At 37.6% G+C, this 21,979-nt stretch overlaps 1 protein-coding gene across 1 annotated transcript in view; it reads right to left on the bottom strand.

Moving 5' to 3' along the window:
• Positions 1-519: 519 nt before the first annotated feature.
• The window catches only part of LOC126479317 (TBC1 domain family member 19), a 192,907-nt gene continuing 171,447 nt past the window's right edge, over positions 520-21,979 (bottom strand). The window contains exons 12-13 of the mRNA XM_050103774.1: positions 11,903-12,089; positions 520-697 (exon numbers count right to left, since the gene is read on the bottom strand). Coding sequence (XP_049959731.1) covers positions 629-697; positions 11,903-12,089 — 256 coding nt within the window. The 3' untranslated portion in view covers positions 520-628. The remainder of the gene's footprint in view (positions 698-11,902; positions 12,090-21,979) is intronic.

Genomic DNA, 21,979 nt, shown 5'->3' with positions numbered 1-21,979 from the left:
AGTGAGCATTATTAGGCCCATGACCCATACCATCTCAAGAAGCTGTGCAGATGGTACATTCTCCTCCAACATATGTTTGATCTTTGGTACTACCTCAAACTAAATTAACTGTAGACATTAAAATGAATTGAATTTAGTTGCTACAGTTATAGATTTCTTCCTGTAATAAACCCTATCTACTGTAATTTAAGCCTCAATGGCTTCGTAATTCACTTTATTTCCTCATTACTGCTTACTTGTTCAAAGGCTAGCTTCATCCTATTTTCCTCCCAGACTTCTTTTTTTTTTGGATATATAATTAATTAGAATTACTTCTATCTACTCTGTAGTCCTTCTTTCTTGTCTTTTGGTTTGAATTTCTATTTCTGATTTCTGCATTTCCAATCTTAGAAGCTCGAATTTACTTTTGAGTGTTTCTAGGAATCTTCATCATAATTTTTTCAACAGATGTCTCTATTTTGTCTGTTTCTGTTGTTTGACAGAAATACAAAACATGACATCTCATAAGAATTTATTCATAACAGTTAGCCACTTTCTTCTTGTAGTATAGAAAAATTTGGACGAATCTTAAATATTTTTTCACAGACAGTTGTTATTCCACCAACACTGGGACTGCAAATAACTCAGCTCAATCTCTAAGCAATGCCAACTGTAACAATGGCATTACTTTGAGAGAAGACAGATCTGCAAGAACAGCCTGAAAATAAGAGAAAAATACTGCTTTAAATTGTATTATAAACTGCAATGTCTTAATAATTTGTGAACATACAATGTATTGTAAAACTACTGATATTCATACCCTATTGTCTTCAAAATATTCTAAGTTTTTATGTATTATGGATGCTTTTCTAGAAATCTTTCTTCATATCTGAATTAAAGACCACTGGATCATAACTGATTTTTGAAATTGTAAAATTTATGGATCACATAATGAGAATACTTGGAAAGAAGCTTTTATATCATTATATTGTAGTTCTGCACAAAGAAGCTTCAGCTCAGAGAAAAGAGCACCAAATAGATAGATGGAAAAAAAAGAATTACAATTTTTTTAAAAGCTATATGTTTTCAAATTATTTACAAAACAACCATATACCCTTCAAAATACTCTCCATTACAACTAAGACATTTGTTCCACTGGTGCTTCCATAGTCCAGAACTTTTTTTTTTAGTCATCTTTAGAAATGGCTGATAGCTGTTTTTTTCCTTGACTTCTTCAATGTTGCCAAATCGGTGTCCTTTCATGACCCTTGTCATGTGTGGAAATAAGAAAAAGTTGCACAGGGCCAGATCAGGTGATTAAAGTGTGGGGCAGTGGAACCATACCATTTTTAGGCAAAAACTGTATGACTAAGATGGCTGTGTGTGCAGGTGTGTTGTCTGGGTGGAAGAACCAGTCTCCTGTCTGCCACAAATTGAGACTTTTTTGATGAATGCTATTGTGCAATCGTCTTAAAACTTCCAAATTGTATGTCAGTGGTCTGTGAGCTTTAAGATATCAGATTTTTTCAACATTTTTGTCAAAAAGGGCAGTAGATGGACATCCAGAATGAAGTTCATCATCTGTTGACATGTTACTATTTTTAATTGAGCAAACCACTTGTGCACTTGAGTTTTCCCATAGCCTCAACATGGTAAGCTGTTTTCAACATTAAAACAGTGTCAGCAACATGTTTACTGAATAGAAAACAAAATTTCACAGCTGCATGTTGTTCACTTAAAATTTCCATCACAAAAAACGGCACAAAACCAAAACAGTGCTAGCAAAAACAACCAGTGCAGATTAACAGAACAAGGCCAGGACAACAATACAGGTGGCACTGATCTGGCAATGACTTGCATTATACATCCTATCGGTAGAAATGCTTACTACACAACTGTGGAATGTTATTCCAGTTTTTTTTTGGGTTCCCCTCATGGCACTGTAATGCATGTTTACTCATTTTTCAAGACATACCACATCTAGTGTTGCTGAAGATCTAAAAATTCTTAAATATAGCAGATGTATTTCTGAGACCGGCTAGGCATATTAATTAAGGAGAACTAAGTGCCTGCCTTGTAAATGACATGTGATAGAAGAATGCTGTTGTTTTATTTATTGTGAAACAAATATTGGTTTTGTGCTCTAAATGAAGTTTTAAATCTGGCTTTAAGGCAAAGAAGCTCTTGAAAATCGATGACAGTTTTTGCATAAGGAAAATGAAGATGATGTTCACCCTAAGCAAGAAACACAAATATCCTCATGTGGTGTCCTCAATGTACTTCATAAACAGACTGGCTGTAACTGGAATGGTGCTGCCCATCTGGTTGAAATATTCCCCAACATAAAACAAATATGGTGACATTAAAGTGTGCTTAAATAAACTGATGACAGTATTGTCAAAAAACTGGGGCAGCAGATTTATGGAGTCTTTGACGGGAACATGCTTGAATAATGAGACCACATTAAAGCTGGATGTCAGATCTCCTTTTCCAAGATGCGGATGTTTAATTTGGCTTATGAAGTTGTTCATGTTCTTCATATGATGCAAACAGTGACCAACATGCAGAATACAGAGACTAGGTATATGTTCTGGGAGACTGGTAGTCAGCACTCCATTGGTGCTCATGATGGGTCTTAGGGTTGTTTCCTTCTAATGAACTTTTGGCAGGCCATAAAATGTATATAGGTAAGATGCCTAAGGGAGGAATTTTTTAATGATACTCTCTTCCAGCTATGACCACTTGAGAAGCTCTGGTGTCTTTCTCCTTATTATCGTTGTTGAGCCCAGTGGCAATTTTTGGTGTGTCGCTTCCTCCTGCATCAACTGGAAATCACGTCATAGTTGGCATGTTCCTTTTCAATGGCTGCATTGCCCTTGTCAGCTGACTGGAATACAATGAGAGGATTGTTGCAGAGCAAGTGAAAATCACTGAGCACAGTTTTTGTCATTTTCAGCACTGGTAGTTTGTATTTATAAGAATGTGGCTTGTTTCTTGATGGATTTCTTTTGCAATTTCACAGGGAACCTCACGAACTGATTGTTGCATACTATTTATTTTGTCAACAAAAGGAATGCTCTAAGTGAAGGTGCAAAATTAAGCCCCTTCTTAAGTGCCAAGATGGCACCCACATCGATGTTTACGGCCATCATGTTAATAATGGTACATTTTGCTACTTTACATTCTGCCGCATTTCGTTGTTGGAAAGCCAGCTGAATGTCCCTTTTTGCTTTTCTGGGGTTGTCTTCTGTGATGACAACTATTCTGCTCCCGTGGTGAATCTCAAGCTGAAAATGACTGTGTCAGTTGCAGGTGACCAGCAATAATCAATAAGCTCACAACCATTTGCATCTAACTGCTCTCTGGTGGCATGATGAAATATTCTCCTAGCTGCATGAGTGATGATGTGGTGGCTGATGGCAGCAGATTATAGAACTATCTTTTCATTGCAGCAGTGCAATAGGAAGGATAAAGATTTTAATAAACTAGCCTTCTTAACAGGCAGTTTCTTCAGATGTTTAATGCTGTGCCACATTACCTCCCTGTACAGATATGTTGATGAATGAATGCACCATTTCATCAATATAAACTGATATAATTTTCTGAAGTTTCCAGCTGCATCAAGTTGGTTTTTGGCTGAGAGCTCTTTGGCCATTTTCAGGTAGTGACTGTGATGTGACTGAGCTGCTGTCCTAATGTATAGATGTGCCACCACCCATGATGTCACCTGAATCCAGTCCAGCTCTGCATAAGAGAATGTTCTGATTGCAAGTCCATTGCATCTACTTGAATGTCCCAATAGCTAGGTCCCAAGCTGTGCTTTGCTACAGATCACCCTGTTTATTAAGGATGTAGTCTCAAACTTGTATCTCAGTTACTTCTTTGATAACACTATCACAGAAACCATATATCCATTTCATATGAGATGTCTCATTGAACACAGTTTGTGTCCAACTGCCAGAGCATGTTCTGCTGGTGCTGATTCCTCAAGAGGCCGTAGGTAGAAATAGCTCTTATGTTTTATACAGGCTCACAATGAAAATATTACCTTATATGCAGCTGCACTGTGGCCCAATGACATCACAGACAGTAACATGGCTATTTGAGGATGGCAGCATCATCCATACAACAGTCACCATTTCATAATGGTTGAGGAGCAATTGGCAAAAAGCTTTTGAGCATTTAAACACTTGAAATGGATGCAAGCTCAAGAAAATTTTATCAGCATCTATTCCTGTGAAATTTGTCATATGTGTACTAATTTTGATAAAGTATTAGAGGAAGATTTCAACTTATCAGCTATAGAGTGGGAGACACAAGTGATTAGTGCAGATGGTAGAGAAAGGTGTCCATGCAGTATTGTTCTTAATGTCTTATCTGAAAATTACCTTACTCATGAGGGTAACATCTTAGATCTTGCAGATACAAACAGGTCTAAACCTTTTCATTCACTTAAATAAGAGCAGGGAGTCAGTGACAAGATTGGTACAGCATCACTGTCTACAAGCATTGATAAGAATGTTGAGAAAGGTAAGAAAATATTTCGGCATAGCAAGCATGTAAGAAACATTTCAGTTTACCTGAGCAATCAACAGTCAACATTCTTCTTTGAGACTGGAAATTTTGAGTACAGATGGACATAATTGAAGAGCATTTGATAAAAATATTTCACGCACGGCAAATTTTGAAGCATTTCTAAGGGATTTTCTAAGTGTTTTCAATGAAATGTTTCCACAAAAAACTTATTTTAATAAAATGACAAAATTAAAATGGATCACTAAAGGTATAAAAATCTCCAGTGCTAAGAAAAGGCAGCTACATAAGGAGCTAAGACATAATAAAAAAATTGAATTTATTGAATGTGTTAAACAATACAAAAGCACATTTAAGAAAGTTGTCAAAGCAGCAAAGCAAATGACAAATAATAAATTAATCTTAAAACATGAGAATAAATCAAAGGCAGTATGGTCAGTTGTAAAAAACGAATTAGGTATCAAAGCCTCTAGACATGGAATTAGTACAATTAAGCTTGAAGATGAGATCATTGTAAATCCGGCTCAAATTTCAGAATGCTTCAATGAGCTCTTCATTAATGTAGTGAAACCAGAGGTTAATGTTGCAGATTATGAGAACAATGTATGCACCTTTGGACTAAATCATAATTCTGAATGCTTCACAAAATTCAAAACAGTTTCAACAATAGATGTAGAAAAAATTATATTAAAACTAAAAAACAAAAATTCTGCAGGTTGGGATGGAATACCAGCAAAAGTCCTTAAATTTGTGTGTAAAATAATAGGATACCCATTATCTAAAATAATAAACCAATACTTTGAACAAGGAAGCTTCCCAGAGGTGCTGAAGTATGCAGAAGTAAAACCGTTGCTCAAAAAAGGGTCAAGAGAGGATATGGGGAGTTATCGTCCCATCTCCCTCCTCCCAGTCCTATCAAAAATCTTTGAAAATGCTACTGCTAATCAGATTCGAAATTTTATGGAGAAATATGATATTATTACAGAAAAGCAATTTGGTTTCCAGCGTGGCAAAAGTACTACTGATGCAATTAACAAGTTTATCGACAAGATCAGTACATCATTAGACAACCATAATAAAGTTGCAGGAATCTTTGACTCTGTAAATCATGCACTGCTCATCTATAAGCTTGACAAGTATGGGATCAAGGTTAATGTTCTAAATTGGCTTACTTCATACTCATCAAATAGGAAACAAAGAGTGATTGTCTCATCAAATGCAGCAAATTACTATTCAAAATGGAAAAGAGTAGCCCAAGGTGTCCCTCAAGGCTCGATTCTAGGACCTATTTTGTTCTTGTTCTATGTTAATGATTTACCGAACAATATAAATGCTCCATAGATTTTATTTGCAGATGACACATCTGTATTAACTGAAAACCAGGAGCCAGAAAACATCCCTCTCTACATAATAAACACAATGAACAAACTAGAAACATGGTTCCAACTGAATGGATTAAGATTGAACTTCCCCAAAACCCACATGGTCCAGTTGAGAACAAAACAGTCAAAGCCCCAAGAAATTAAAATAACTCATAAAAATCAGGATATAGAAGAAGTAGATTCTGTGAAGTTTTTAGGATTAAACCTAGATAAAAATTTAAATTGGAATAAACATGTTGACTATCTGTTAAACAAATTATGTAGCTTTGCATTTGCTATGCAAATATTAGCTGGTGCAACAGACATGAATACAAGGAAAACTGCATACCACAGCTACTTTCAATCAGTTGTAAGGTATGGTATTATTTTTTGGGGAAATTCAAGCAATATATTGCATATACTAAAGTTACAGAAAATAATAATAAGGAACATGTGTACTGCCCATCCAAGGACATCATGTCACCCACTATTTGAAAAACAACAGTTATTAACAGTTCACTCCTTATACATCTATGATATTATCATCTTTCTACATAGCAATTTAGAGTTATTTGAGAAAAACAGTTTCAATCACGCGTATAACACGAGAAACAAAGACAAATTTATGCTTCCCACTCATCTCTTAAACCTATTTGCCCAGTCTCCTCAGTATATGGCAATGAAAATTCATAACAAGCTAACAAGGAAGAATGTTCTGAGTATGAACCTAGAGACACTGAAAACAAAGCTATATTATATACTTGTGAAACGCTGCTACTACACTGTTCAGGAGTTCATGAAGGATGAACTGAACATTTGAGCAGGATAAATTTACATATAGTCTTGTGTGTAAATGTAGCTGTCCTTCACAAAATGGAGGAAAGAAAAATAAAAGTCTATATTAATGTTAAAATTCTTTGTACCAATTAGGCCTAAGTAGTGTTATCCATTTTTTCACATGTCTCCTGTACACTAACCATATGATTAGAAATTGTATGGTATGAGACGAATAAAACACTATTCACACTATTCACTAAACATAAAAGAATACTCCACATGTTATGTAAACAAAGTAGTGACTCCCCCCAACTAACAGAATACTATAAAAACTACACATGTATCCTAAGAAGAGTGATAAGAAAAGCAAAAAGGATGCAGAATGATGAGTACATTGACAAATCCAGCAATAAAGTATAAGCAATGTGGAATATCATAAAAAGGGAAAGAGGGGAAATGAAAGCTTCACACACGAACATAGAAATCAAACTCAACAATGAATCTATATCTAATCCCGAAGTTGTAGTGAACTCTTTCAACAATTTCTTTACAAGCATAGCTGAAAAACTGGTCCAAAATAATCCTAACACAAATTACCAACTAGCAAACCAAAAATATCACACATGTGCAGAGTCAATTTTCATTACCAAAGTCACTGAAAATGATGTTGCAAAAGCCCTCAGAGAGTTAAAAAATTCATATTCAGCTGGAATTGATGGTATTCCAGCAGCTGTAATCAAAAATTGTGAAGACACAATTGCTGAACCATTAACTCACCTCTGTGACTGTTCTTACCAGGCAGGTATCTTCCCTGAAGCTCTGAAACTTTCTAAAGTAATTCCTTTCTTCAAAAAAGGTGATAATAAAGATATGAATAACTACAGGCCTATCTCAATCTCATCCTGCTTTCCTAAAGTTTTTGAAAAAATAATGTCCAAAAAAATGATGGACTTCATTGAAAAAAAAAAAAGATTTACTAAGTTTAGCTCAACATGGGTTCAGAAGCAACAAATCTACTGAAATTGCAGTATATGATTGCATAAATACGGTTTTAGAACTGTTAGATAGAAAACAACCCATAACAGGCATATTTATGGATCTGTCAAAGGCTTTTCACACTGTTGAAACACAAAATATTAGTGGAAAAATTAGAACACTACGGTATCAGAGGAATTGCAAACAACTGGATTGCTACATTCCTAACCAAGCGGATGCAGAGAGTCAGCACGAAATATACTAATAGACAAAAGAACTCAATAACCGAAATACTATCAAGTAATAAAACTGTCAAGCTAGGTGTTCCACAGGTCTCAGTATTGGGACCCCTACTTTTCCTCCTGTATATTAATGACTTGAGCCTGAATGTTGATGCACACAAAACAATAATATTTGCTGATGACACAACTGTACTCCTCAAAGGGGAAAATACAGAGGCTGCGCAAAAAGCTGTGAACTTGGCTACTGATCAACTCAGCAACTGGGCAAAAATCAACAGATTAACTATGAACACCAAAAAGACAGCTTCCATGAACTTTCACACAACACAAAATGCAAATTCCTCTCAGTCATTTGTCACTATAAATAACCAGTCAATAGATACCAACACTGTTTTCAAATTCCTAGGTCTGTGGGTTCAAGATAACCTGAGATGGAATACACATACAGGAAAGGTAAATGCCAGGATTTGTACTGGCTGTTATGCATTGAGTGTACTGAAAACATGTGCTAGCCTGAAAACATTAACCAGTGCATACTACGCTTACATACAAGCCTACCTAAAATATGGTGTAATATTCTGGGGAAATTCTCCAACTGCTTTGAGCACATTCATAATCCAGAAGAGAGCAATGAGGATTATTACTGGGAGCAAACCCAGAGACTCCTGCAAACCCGTCTTCAGAAAGTTGGAAATCCTTACACTGCCTTGCCGCTACATACTTGAGACTCTAAAATTTTTCAGAAAACATAGTGCCAACTGTGCCCAGAGTCGTAAAAAATAATGAAACACATGAACACAACACCAGGAAAGACGCAAACCTGCATGTTATACGTACAAACACTCAACTGTGTAAAAAGGGAGTTTTCCACATGGGCCTCCAACTGTTCTACAATCTTCCCACTAGTATTAAGTCCATCGAAGACAACATAAAATTTAGCAAAGCCATGAAGTCATATTTGTTGTGTCACTGTTTTTACTCTGTAAATGAATACTTAGAACAGTAATCTTGCTGTTTGTGTTACACTGAAAACATTGAGCAATATAATACATTAGGATACTATAGGCCTACGTTAATATATGTTAACAATGTTAAATGATATTTTCCGACATCTGCAACACACTGTGTACCATCAGATCACATGGAACAATAAATAAATAAACACTACACTATTCACTATTCATATGCTTTAGACAGAATATATCTATCAGTCAGACTTGCAAGGATAGCAAAGACCCATTGTGGTTTAAATGTCACATTGCAAAGTTGTTCAAAAGTAAAGAAAGCTTGACCACATTTTTAAAAACAGTTAAAGACTAGTTCATTAACAAAAATAAAACAAAACAAAAATGAGTGCAAGGAGAGCAATGCATGAAGCACTAAACAAATTTGGAAGTAAAACTTGATTTGACAAAACATTCTAAGAAGTTTGTACTATGGTTCCTCCTTTCAGTCATCCCATGAACCTCTAAATTCATATTGAGATAAGTGACAATGTGACAGAACATCAACTAAAACTGCTCAACTGAGGAAAGGTGGCAGAATCGGATGGGATACCTATATGATTATATATGGAGTATGAGAAGGGACTTACTCCTCTTTTAGCAGCAGTCTATCATAGGTTGCTGGAGAAATGAAGTGTTCCAAATGATTAAAAAATTACAGGTCATCCCCAGTTTCATGAATTGTCATCAAACAGGTGCACAAAATTATAGGCTTATATTGCTTAAATCAATCCATTTTAGAATTCTGTTTTATGCCTATGTATTAAAATTTCCTTGAGACCAACTACCTCTTCTGTAAGTATAAACATGGATTCTGCAAACAATGATACTGTGAAACTAAAATCATTCTGTTTGTCCTTGATACCCAGCAAGCAGCAAATATTGACACCCAGATTGATGTCATGGTCCTTAACTTTCATAATAAGTTAGATACAGTTTTGTGCTGCCATCTAATGAACAAAATATAAGTGTATGGAATATCAGACCAGCTTTGTGACTGAATTCAAAAATTCTTTGTGAATATAACATAAAATGTTGTTCTTAATGGATCTTAACATATAAAAGTAGATTCAGGCATATCTCAAAAGCGTGTTAGGTCTCTACTGTTCACAATATTTGTACATGTGAATAACATCAAAAGCTCCAAGATATTGTTTGCAGAAAGTACTGTTGTATTCTGAGAAATCACACGGTTAGAAAATGCTACAAAATGTTGGAAGGCTAGTAGAGGATTTATGCTTGTTGGGATGACTGAGTGTTGGCTCTCAACATGAACAAATGTAACATATTATGCCAAAAATAAGTGGAAAGTCCCATTATTGTTAGGTTATACAATTGCTGAATATTTACTGAAAAAAGTCGCATCTATTAAATGCATGGATTTATATATACAAGGTTTTAAAATGGAATGACTACACAAAAATAACTGTAGGAAAGGTAGATAAGATACAGAGAGTCATTAGAATAATTGACAGAAAATGTAGCTTAAAAATGATAGTCTGACACATACTTGACTACTCATGTTTAGTTTGGGATTCTTGCCAGGTAATACCAACAATGGAAATAAAGAAGACCTATAGAAAAGAAACATGTTTAGTATGTAATGGAAGCATCAAGAAAATGCTGATTTAATTCCACTTGTTTGCTTAATTAGTACCGAAGCATAAAGGAGATGCTAATATAATCCATTGGCAGATGCTAGAAGTGAGGTATTGTGAAGGTTGGTGTGATTCAGTGCTAAAATTCTGAGAGCTCTTGTTACCAGAAGAGTCAACCAACATATTGATTCCTCATACATACATCTTGCAAAAAGACGAGAAAGGTAAAATCAGAAATGTACGAGATCTTCTAGAGGATCTCATGCTCGATTAGAGACAGGAACATTAAGGGAGGAAGCGACAATGGTACACTCACTGTAAGGTGGGTTGTGGATTGTAAGATGTTCCTGATTATTTTGCATTAGTTTTTAATGCACACATTTCAGTGGGTAGTCTCAGCAGAGTTTTGAGATACAGTAAAATAGTGCATATGGAAATGCAACCTTGTTGGAACTAGACACAAATTGGCAGAAAAAAGTTCAGAGTCTCTTCTAGATGGGAAAAGAATATTGTTGAAAGAAGCACAAAAACATGGGTAACTACATTTTTCTTTTACTTAACCTTCCAACAGTCTCATTTCTTCCTCATGTAAACTATACTTATGGGTTAGCTTAACAGAAGCTAACACAAAGTAGAACAAAAATCATAAATTTGTATTAAAATGTTAAATATATAGCTAATGCATAAAATGTTTCTATCTTTCTGTTTTGCAAACTTTTTAACTAACACATCACAATAATTTAAAAGGAACTCCATCTCTAACAAAAATGGTTAAGCTGGAGTTTTCCTGGGTTCCTGGAGTCAAGACCATGGCACACATCTATTGTGCCTGCTGTTACAACCACTGCTGCCAGTACTGTATGACAAGGAAGTTCACTGAAGAACTAAAAACTATGTATTTGTATCGTTATGCACAGAACCAGTAGCTGTCAACAGAATTTTATCCTGATACCTCTCATGATACATGTAATATTACATCCCAATACAAAATGTAGCAAGAATAGAAGACATAAAAAGTACAATTTATTTAAAATTAAAATTAATGTTTAACTAATTTTCCTGCATTTCTTGATTAATAGTTAAGGGACCAGGGTGAGTAATTATAACTTGATGTTAAGATTATAACTTTACAAATGTAGATCTATTAACAAAAATCTAAGATCAGATGATCTTTGACTAATAGAAATGTAAGAGTGAGTATATTTAGATGCTTTACTAACCTCGTGTTTACATCATACAAACAATGAGAGATACAATTTTCTGAAAATTGTCATTTTGGTATATGCTTCATACAAAAACAGTGCATAATATATGCCCATTTGTACATTGTAAAAGTGTAGTCATGAAAGTACATGCTATAAAGCTTCTCAGCTGTAATGAAACAAAATTGTATTAGCTTAAAATATACCTGAAGAGTCAAATAAGAGTCTTACCTCTACATTAGCCAGGGTTTCAACTTGTAACAGATTATCCTTTCGAAAACTTAAAATAGCAACAGCCAGTAATGGCAGAACTTCAAGAGAATCATAAGCAAGTACCAGATCCCACAGGTACAGAAGTTGTTCTGGAGGTAGGTAGCCTGAGAATCCACGCATTAACCACTTGAAGACAACACGAGCTCTGTGTATAGATGATGTGTTAAGGCATAGGTAAATATAGTTAACATAAAGATTAATATCTCAATAACATATACTGTACTTTAGAAAGCAATTCAAAATTTTTAGAAGAAAAATTAATGACTTTCACAGAGAACGTCTTTCCAAATGATACAGGTCAGTACTTCACAGCATATTGCCAATAACATCAGATAAGAAACTAGCTTTGATTAATTACTAATCACAGTGTGGTCATAAGATATACATTAGTGTCAAAAATGTATAATAAAAAGAATGGTAGAAATTAAAAAAAAAAAAACAGGAAAAAGAAAGGTAGAGGATCATCAAGCTGACACTGAAGTGCAGTGGCAACAAGAACACAATTTCAGGCCAGGTCAGTACAGGGTTATCAACACAAAATCAGACAGGGGTAATGCAAGAGTAGGTTTAATTTCTGTAATAAAAGGCAATGTCCTGACTGAGTGACTGACTCATCATTGCCCAACCCAAACTGCTAAGGATATAAGCTTGAAATTTGGAAAAGTTGTGGATATTAGAGTGTAAATGTTGTTTAAGAGGAGATTTTTTGAAATCAGAACCCTAAGGGGATGAAAGTTTTTATGGAAATGTTTCACATATTTTAGAAGTTACATGTATGATATTTGCTTTGGGGTTCTCTGCTAGAAATAAAAGATACACATGTCACCGTTTTGGGAAATTCGACCCCTAAGTGGGTGAAACAGTTTATGGAAATATTTCATTAAAAAAGCATTTTTAAAGCTAAATCTTTGAAAATTGGTGTTGGCTTTTTGGTTAGAGATGCAAAAATATATGTTTCACTGTTTTTGGAAATTAAACCCCTAAGTGTGTGAAACAGGGTCATGTACACTGATTCACTAATTCATCCTCATGCAGCCCAAACTGCTAAGGATAGAAACCTGAAGTTTGGAGAGGATGTAGACCTTATACTGTAGACATCATTTAAGAAAGAATTGGCCAAAATTCCACTCCTAAGGGGGTGACATAGGGGATTAAAGGCTTTTTGAAAGTATGTCACTATTAAGGGAATCTTGAAGCTAGAACTACAAAACTGGTATTTGGTTTCTCAGTCAGAAAATAAAAAAATACGTGTTTGAGTATTTTTGGAAATTCAGCCTCTAAGGAGGTGAAATTATGAGTGAAATTTTTTGAAAGTAATAAAGGGTTTTTTAAGGCTACCTTTATGATAATTGATATTTCACTTATTGGTTAGAAATTTAAAAAAATGTTTTAGGGTCTTTGGAAATAGACTGCTAAGGGAGAACAATAGGGGATGAAAATTTTTAAGAAAATATTTCGTTATTATAAGTGTTTAAAACTAAACTTATGAAAATTGGTATTTCACTTCTCAGTTAGATATAAAGAAATATTTGTTGGGGCATGGAAGTTTCTATGGAAATATTTCCACAAGAATGCAAAAGGCATGATTAACAAAAACTTTGGATTCCAACTACCAGAATTGGTTTTTGGTCAGAAGCACATTCGGAGAAGACCATGCTTATATGGCCTTAATTAGCATGAAACTCCTGTAAGGTGTTGCAATTCACAAGCAACATAAAAATTTGATTAACCTAAAACAAAACAAAAAACCTCTACAGGCTGTACAGTGTACACAAGTGAAGCAGCAGGCACTAAGCTAGAAATGAATAAGAAAGTAGGAATAAGGTAAGCTATTACAAACATCATAGTGGACATATTATTGTAGCCGAGATAGACTCGAAGCCAACACCCATCACAGTAGTATGGGTTTATACTTCGACTTTCTCAGCAGGTTATGAAGAGATTGAAAGAATATATGATGAGATGAAGCAAATTATTGTGAGAGTGAAGGGAGACGAAAATTTAGGCGACATAAGACACTGGAATACAGTAGTAAGATAAGGAAGATAAGGAAAAGCAGTTGGAGAACATTGATAAGGGGAAAGGAATAAAAGAGGAAGCTGCTTGGAAGAATTCTGCACAGGACATAATGTAATCATCACTAACACTTTGTTTAAGAATAATGAAAAAAAGTCAATCACGTGTAAGAGATCTGGGGACAGATGAAGGTTTCAGGCTGATTATATAATGGTAAGACAGATTTTTAAGACCAGATTTGAAGCTTCAAGCCATTTTCCAGGACAGATTTGGACTCTGACCATAGTTTACCAGTTATGACCTGCAGACTAAAACTTAGCAGTATTCGAAATTCCTGAATGGAGCAATACATAAAACAAGGGAAAGGCAACCAGTCACCTACAGTGAATCAATCTGTGGAGCACAGCATTCACACTTGCTTTCAAGCATCAGCTCTTTTTCTGATGATAGTACACACATTCACACATACAACCACACTATCACCCAAATATACACTCCTGTGACCACTGCTTGCCATTTCCAATACCGGTTCGAGAACACTTTTCCACAAAAGTGAACTATCATTTCACAACCCATCTCTTCCCTCTTTTCCATTGTACACTTTCACCTGTGTCTGTTTTTGCTATTAATTTTCATCCACAATCCTGCACTAGGGCATACCTCTCTGTTTGGGGCCCCAAGAAGCTGCTACTAATTCTGTTACATCCTGTACAGAAATCTTACAGTTATTGCACCTCTGGTGCCTCTCTTGGATTGGTGCTCCAAGTTGGCTTGAGTGATTTGGGCCTTAAACTGGCCCTGGACGTTAAACTCAAGAGAGTGAGAGAAGCAGACACGTTTAATGACCAGTTGAATACAACATAAAATGGTGCTCATGATAAAACAGTGCATTTTTTTTGGAAGTGTAATGCAAAACACAATTCATGGAAGATGTTTGTAAACTGTTTGAAACTGTTTAAAACTGGAAGTTATTTGGCAAAACCTCCTGCAAAGGCTGTAATGCAAAATGCACTGGTGAAATGGCATGAAACAGGCTCTGTAGCAAAACCCTAACTATCCAAAAAAGTTCGAATATCAACAAATGTTATTGTAAATATTTTCTGGGTCAGTGTTACTATGTCCACCTTGTATATTAGACAGGCAAAATACCACCAGACATAAGCAAGAATGAATAATTCCAGTTTCAAAGTATGCAGGTGCTGACAGAAATGAATTCTACTGAACCATCAATTTAATAATAGTATGTTATGACTGCAAAATAGTGACATAAATTATTTGAAGAAGAATGGAAAAATTTTTAGCAGCTGATGTTGGGGAAGATCATTTTGGGTTCCTGGTGAAACATAGAAACATGAGTCAATACTGAGCCTATGACTTATCCTGGAATATAGGTTGTAGAAAGGAAAACTTACATTTATCACATTTGTAAATTTACATAAAGCTTTTGACAATATTGTCTGGAATATGCTATTTGAAATTTTGAAAGTAGAAGAGATAAAATACATGGAGTGGAAGGTTATTTAGAGTTTGCACAGAAACCATAGTGCAGTTATAAGAGGTGAACAACATGGAAGGGAAGCTGTATTTAAGAAGGGATAAGCCAGAGTTTTAGCTTATCCTGATCTTATTCACTCTGTACACTGAGCAAGCAGTATCGGAAACCAAACAAAAATTTGAAATTAGAATTAGAGTTCAAGGATAATAAATAAAAATTTTGAGGTTTGCCAGTGACATAGTAATTCTCACAAATACGTCAGGAAATTTGGACAAGTAGCTGAACAGAATAGGTAGTGTATTGAAAAGATGTTACAAGTTGTATATTAACAAAAGTAAAACAAGTGCAATGGAATGTAATCAAATGAAATCAGGCACTGCTGGAACAATTGAATTAGGTCACAAGACACATAAAGTAGTAGATGAGTTTTACTATTTGGGCAGCAAAATAACTGATATATAGAAGAAGCTGAGAGGGTACAAAATACAGACGGTCTATATCAAGAAAACCTTTCCTGAAAAAGAGGAAGTTGTTAATACCTTATATAAAAGTAAGTGTTACACAGTTTTTCTGAAGATATTTGGGTGGTGTGTAGCCTGGAAGTGGAAAGTGCAGATAAGCAGATCAGACAAGAAGAGAATAGACATTATCGAAATATGGTGATACAGAAGAATGTTGAATATTAGATGGGTAGGTTGAATAACAAATGAGGAGGTACTGAATCAAACTGGGGAAAAAAGGAGTACGTGACTGGAAAATCCAGGATGGAATTTTAACAATATTATGAAAAAGATAGTTGCTAATTACTATATACCAGAAACGCTGAGTTGCACATAGGCACAAAAAAGACTGTCAGAATGTGGGATTTTGGCCAACAAAGCTATTGTCAAAAATAGACAAAACACACACATGTGTACACACACAAACACACATACAAACAATTATGCAAACTCAACTCACAGACCCATGACCACAGTCTCTGGCAGATGGAGCCAGAGTGCAAGCAGCAGTGTCTGATGTGAGAGGCAACTGGGAGGGAATAAGGAGGAGGCTGGGGCAGTGAGGGAAGGGATGCAGGGTAGGAGTGGGGGATGGTAAAGTGCTGCTGTGGGAGCATGCAATGATGAGGTGGAGAGTAGGCCAGATAGGTGCAATTGGAAGGTTACACAATGGGCAGGGGAGAGAGGGGAGGGGAATGGTAGCAGAAAAGACGGAATGGGAATGGGCTAGGGGCTAGATGGGTAAGGAAAATGACTAACAAAAGTTGAGCCAAGGAGAGCCATGTGAATGAAGGAGATATTGCAGGGAAAGCTGGTGTTGGTGGGAAGGTTCCAGGTGGCACAGGCTGTGAAGCAGTCATTGAAATGAAGAAAGTCAAATTGGGCAGCATGTTGAGCAACAGGATCATCCAGTTGTTTCTTGACCACAGTTTGTCAGCAGCTATTCATGTGGAAAGACAGCTTGTTGGTTGTCATGAACACTTAGAATGCAGCACAGTGGTTGCAGCTTAGTTTGTAGATTACATAACTGGTTTCACAGGTAGCCATGCCTCTGATGGAATAGGTCATGTTTGTGACTGGACTGGAGTAGATAGTGGTGGGAGGATGTATGGGACAGGTCTTGCATCTATGTTAATTACAGCGATATGAGCCATGTGGCAAGGGGTTAGGAACAGGGGTTAGGTAGGGATGGATGAGGATATTGTGTAGGCTTGGTAGGCAGCGGAACACCTCTGTGGGTGGGGTGGGCAGGATAGTGGGTAGGATATTTCTCATTTCAGGACACGATGAGAGGTAGTCAAAACCCTGGCAGAGAATTTAATTCAGCTGGTACTGAGTCACAAGGAGAATGCTCTTCTGTGGCTGGATGGTGAGACTTTGGGAGGAGGTGGGTGACTGAAAAGATAAGGCACAGGACATCTGTTTTTGTACAAGGCTGGGAGGGTAACTACAATCTGTAGAGGGCTCAGTGAGAGAGACTGCTCATTACTATATATGTGATGGCCATAGGCCATATGAAGGGACTTCTTGATATGGAAATGGTGGCAGGTGTTGAAGTGGAGGTATTGCTGGTGGTTGGTAGGTTCGATATCGACACAGATACTACTTTAGCCATCTTTGAAACAGAAGTTAACATCAAGGAAGATGGCTTGTTTTGTAGAGTAGGACCAGGTAGAGAAAATCGGGGAGAAGATACTGAGGTTCTGAAGAAATCTGAATACGTTGTCCTCACCCTTGATCCACATCACAGAGATGAACAGTGGTAGTCCAAGACAGGAGTAGGAATGAAGCAGGGTGGAGGGATTTTTGAGGTGGCATTGTGCATGTTGATCTAGTTTCTGGAAGGAAAGAGTTTTAGTGTGCAATATGGGATCCAGGAATTTGAGACTGCATAGCAGGAGAATTTTACAGATGGAGAGAAGGTATTGCATGGAGGTTTGGGCCTGATTGATATAGTTTTGCAGCACTGTATTGGTGAGAGCAAAGGACTGGGGGAATCTGATCAGATGGAGGTTATTGTGGAAGGAAGGGTGGCAGCCAGAGATGGATAATTTGATGGTAAAACCATATGAGGTGATTCCTTGAGCTAAGCAACAACACAAGAAAGATGTGTGGGACTGAGTTCTGGCTACGGATAAGGAAACTTTTCTGTGTTGATGCAGATGGAAGGAGCAATGATCCTTGGTGGTGGAAAAAAATGAGTAAAAATACATAAATGACAAAGAATTACATCTGAAAGAATTTGCAAAAATACACCCAAACACATGACAAAGTCACGTAAAGGATGAAATAAGTGGAGACAATATGAAGTCTGAGGGCACAGGCTGATAGTGAAAGGCTAAAACCACAATGAGATTATGTGAAACCGCAATGAGATCAAATAAAAAAAATTAAAAAAATGTAATGTCGTTACAGGTCTGTGAGTGGATAAGTGAGAAGAAGGGAGATGACAGATGTGACTAGATTATGTGAAATTAGTAGATGCAAACTGGAATGGAGAGGAGGAGTGAAGGGAGGTGAGTGGTTGGTAGGATGAGATACAAGGTCATGTGCCAAAAGGCAGTTATGGGGAATAGCACACAAAAATACGTGAGAGTGACGCAGGGAGAGTGGTCAATTTGGAGGTATAGGACTAATGATATTGGAGGAGGTAATGTGGGACATGAGATGTTGCATCAACTATCAGCATGGCCTTGTAGCTACTCTCGTGTGTGGCTGTGATAGTTGATAAACTGTGGTTCATCAGTAGAGTGTGCAGTTCAGTTTGTTAAACCCTTGGTATATATTGAGAGAGATCACTCATCATTCTGTCCTCTGTTTCACTTAAAACAGAGAAAGGAGAGATGAGCAGTCCCTCTCAGAATAAACCCAGGGTCAAACTGAGGCTTTTACAGATCATAAGTATCCTCCCAATACTGGAAAAGTAGATTTCCTGTGCCTCATCCTTTCAGTCACCTATACATGCATCATCTCCAAAAGTCCCACCATCCACCCACTGAGGAATATTCTCCTCATGCTTCAGCACCATCCAACATTGGAACAACTGAATTATATTCTCCAGCAGGCTTTTGACTACCTCTCATTGTTCCCTGAAAGGAGAAATGAGTTATCCACCAAATACTACATTCTTCATTCAGTGACTGTTTCATGGCCTGTGCCATCTGCCTTCCCATCAACACCAGCTTTTCTGAATTGTGCAGGTGGAAACTCTCCTTGCAATAGATTCTATGATCCCACAACCCTCCTGGCCTCAACCTTCACTAGACTTTGCCTTTATCCATCTAGCCCCTTGTCTGTTCCCATCCCATCTCTACAGAGCCCTCCATACCACCAATGCAACCAGTCTTTTCAATTCTCTTCTTTTCTGCTACCGACCACCCCCTCCCCTCTCCCTGTCTGATCTCCCGATTGCACCTAGCTGCCCTACTCTCCACCTCATCCTCCATGCCCCCACAGCAGCCATTTACCATACCCCTTCCCTACCCTGCATCTCTCCCTCTACCTGCCCCAGCCTCCTCCTTCCCCCACCCAGTTTCCTCACTCATCATCATGTGACACTGCTCATAGTCTGACTCCAGCTGCCACAGACTGTGGTCATGTGGGAAAGTTGCTACTCACCATATAGCGGAGATGCTGAGTTGCAGATAGGTACAACAAAAAGACTCTCACAATTAAAGCTTTTGGCCAATGGCCTTTGTCAACAACACACACACACACACACACACACACACACACACACTTACACTCACACAAATGCAATTCACACATGTGACTGCAGTCTCAGACAATAATATTGTCACATACCATCCAGGATATTCCATTGTTTGATTTTGCCTGATGGATTTTCTTCCATCCTAACCCTGTGCTGTTTTCCTTTGTTGCTATTTTCTAATGCATTATTGTACTCAGTGTCCATCCTTCTTTCTCTTCTTAGCTGTGTTTCTCTTGTTGTCTTACAAACTGCACTGCACCTCTACTTACGGACCATAGTTGATCAACCATCTCTGCTGCAAAAGCAGTCGACAACAAGACCATGCTGATAGTTGCTGCAGCATCTCATATCCCACATTACTCTTGCCAATATTGTTAATCCTATACCTCTAAATTGATCACTCTCCCTATGTCACTCTTGCTTATTTTTGCGTATTATTTCCCATACCTTTCCTGTGGCACATGAGCTTGCATCTCATCCTACCAACCCCTACACACCCTCCACTCCATCCCAGTTTGCATCTATTAATTTTGCTTAATCTAGTCACATATGCCATCTCCCTTCTTCACACTTATCCATCCATAGACCTGTAACCCACATTACAAAATTTTATTATTTTTTCTTTGATCTCACTGTGGTTTCACACTAATTTCAGTTGGTTTTTGCCTTTCACTATCAGCCTGCTCCCTCATATTTCATTTTGTTTTCCCTTGTTTCATCTATTTAATTTTTTACGTGCTTTGCCATGTATTTTGGTGCATTTTTGCAAATTCTTTCGGATGTTATTTACATATTTTTACTCGATTTTTCCACCACTATGGATCCTTGCTCCTTCCATCTGCGTCAATACAGAAAAGTTTAGTATATGAAAGATACCAACAATTTCCTCCACTGATTCTCCACAATTCCTGTTCCTTTTAACACACAGTGCCCTGCTTGTCACTATCAATGTCACTTTACTTTACACTAGCATCCCTAATGCCCATAGCATTACCACTATTGAACACTATCTTTCCCAACATCTGAAGGATTCCAAACCAACAACCCACTTCCTGAAACTTCCTGGCAGATTAAAACTGTGTGCCCGACCGAGACTCGAACTCGGGACCTTTGCCTTTCGCGAGCACTTGCCCGCGAAAGGCAAAGGTCCCGAGTTCGAGTTTCGGTCGGGCACACAGTTTTAATCTGCCAGGAAGTTTCATACCAGCGCACACTCCGCTGCAGAGTGAAAATCTCATTCTGGAACCCACTTCCTAGTTGCCATGACCAAATATATCCTCACCCTAAATTACTTCTCCTTTGCAGGTATTAACTACAAACAAATCCAGGGTAAGGCTATCACACCTGCATGGCATGATCCAATGCCAACCTATTCATGGGCCATCTAGAGGAATCCTTATTAAACACCCAGAAATCCCAAACCCCTCATCTGGTTCATATTCATCAATGGCATCTTTGTGATTTAGATAAAGGGTGAGGACACCCTGTCCAGATTCCTCCAGAACCTCAATACCTTCTCCCCCATTTGTGCCACCTTGTCCTACTCAATCCAACAAGCCACCTTTCTCAATGTTAACTTCCAACTCAAAGATGGCTACATCTGTACCTTAATCCACATCAAATCTACCAACCACCAGCAATATCTCCACTTCGGCACTCGCCAACCTTTTCACAAGAAGAAGTCCCTTCCATACAGCCTAGCAACGTATGGCCATCAGATATATAGTGATGAGCAGTCGCTCTCACTGAACCCTTTACACGTCATAATTACTCTCCCAGCCTTGTACAAAAACAGATGTCCTGAGCTTTATCTTTCCAGTCACCCACCACTTCTTAAAGTCCCACCATCTGGCCACAGAGGAGCATTCAAGTTGTGACTCAGTTCCACCCAGGCCTGAAGCAGCTGAATTAAATTCTCCGCCAGCGTTTTGACTACCTCTCATCATGTTCTGAAATGAGAAATATCCTACCCACTATCCTTCCTACCTCTCCCACAGAGGTGTTCCACCGCCCACCAAACCTACACAATATCCTCATCCATCCCTACATAACCCCTATTCCCAACCCCTTGCCTCATGGCTCATATCGCTGTAATTGACATAGATGCAGGACCTGTCCCATACAGCCTCCCACCACCACCTTCTCCAGTCCAGTCACAAACATGACCTATTCCATCAGAGGCTACCTGTGAAACCAGTCATGTGCTTTACAAACTAAGCTGCAACCACTGTGCTGCATTCTGTATGGGCATGACAACCAACAAGCTGTCTGTCTGCATAAATGACTACTGACAAACCATGGTCAAGAAACAA

The sequence above is a fragment of the Schistocerca serialis genome, chromosome 1 (assembly GCF_023864345.2).
Source record: "Schistocerca serialis cubense isolate TAMUIC-IGC-003099 chromosome 1, iqSchSeri2.2, whole genome shotgun sequence".
NCBI lineage: Eukaryota > Metazoa > Arthropoda > Insecta > Orthoptera > Acrididae > Schistocerca > Schistocerca serialis.
The sequence above is the reverse complement of the archived record's forward strand: the minus strand, read 5'-3'. Positions and strand labels throughout refer to the sequence as shown.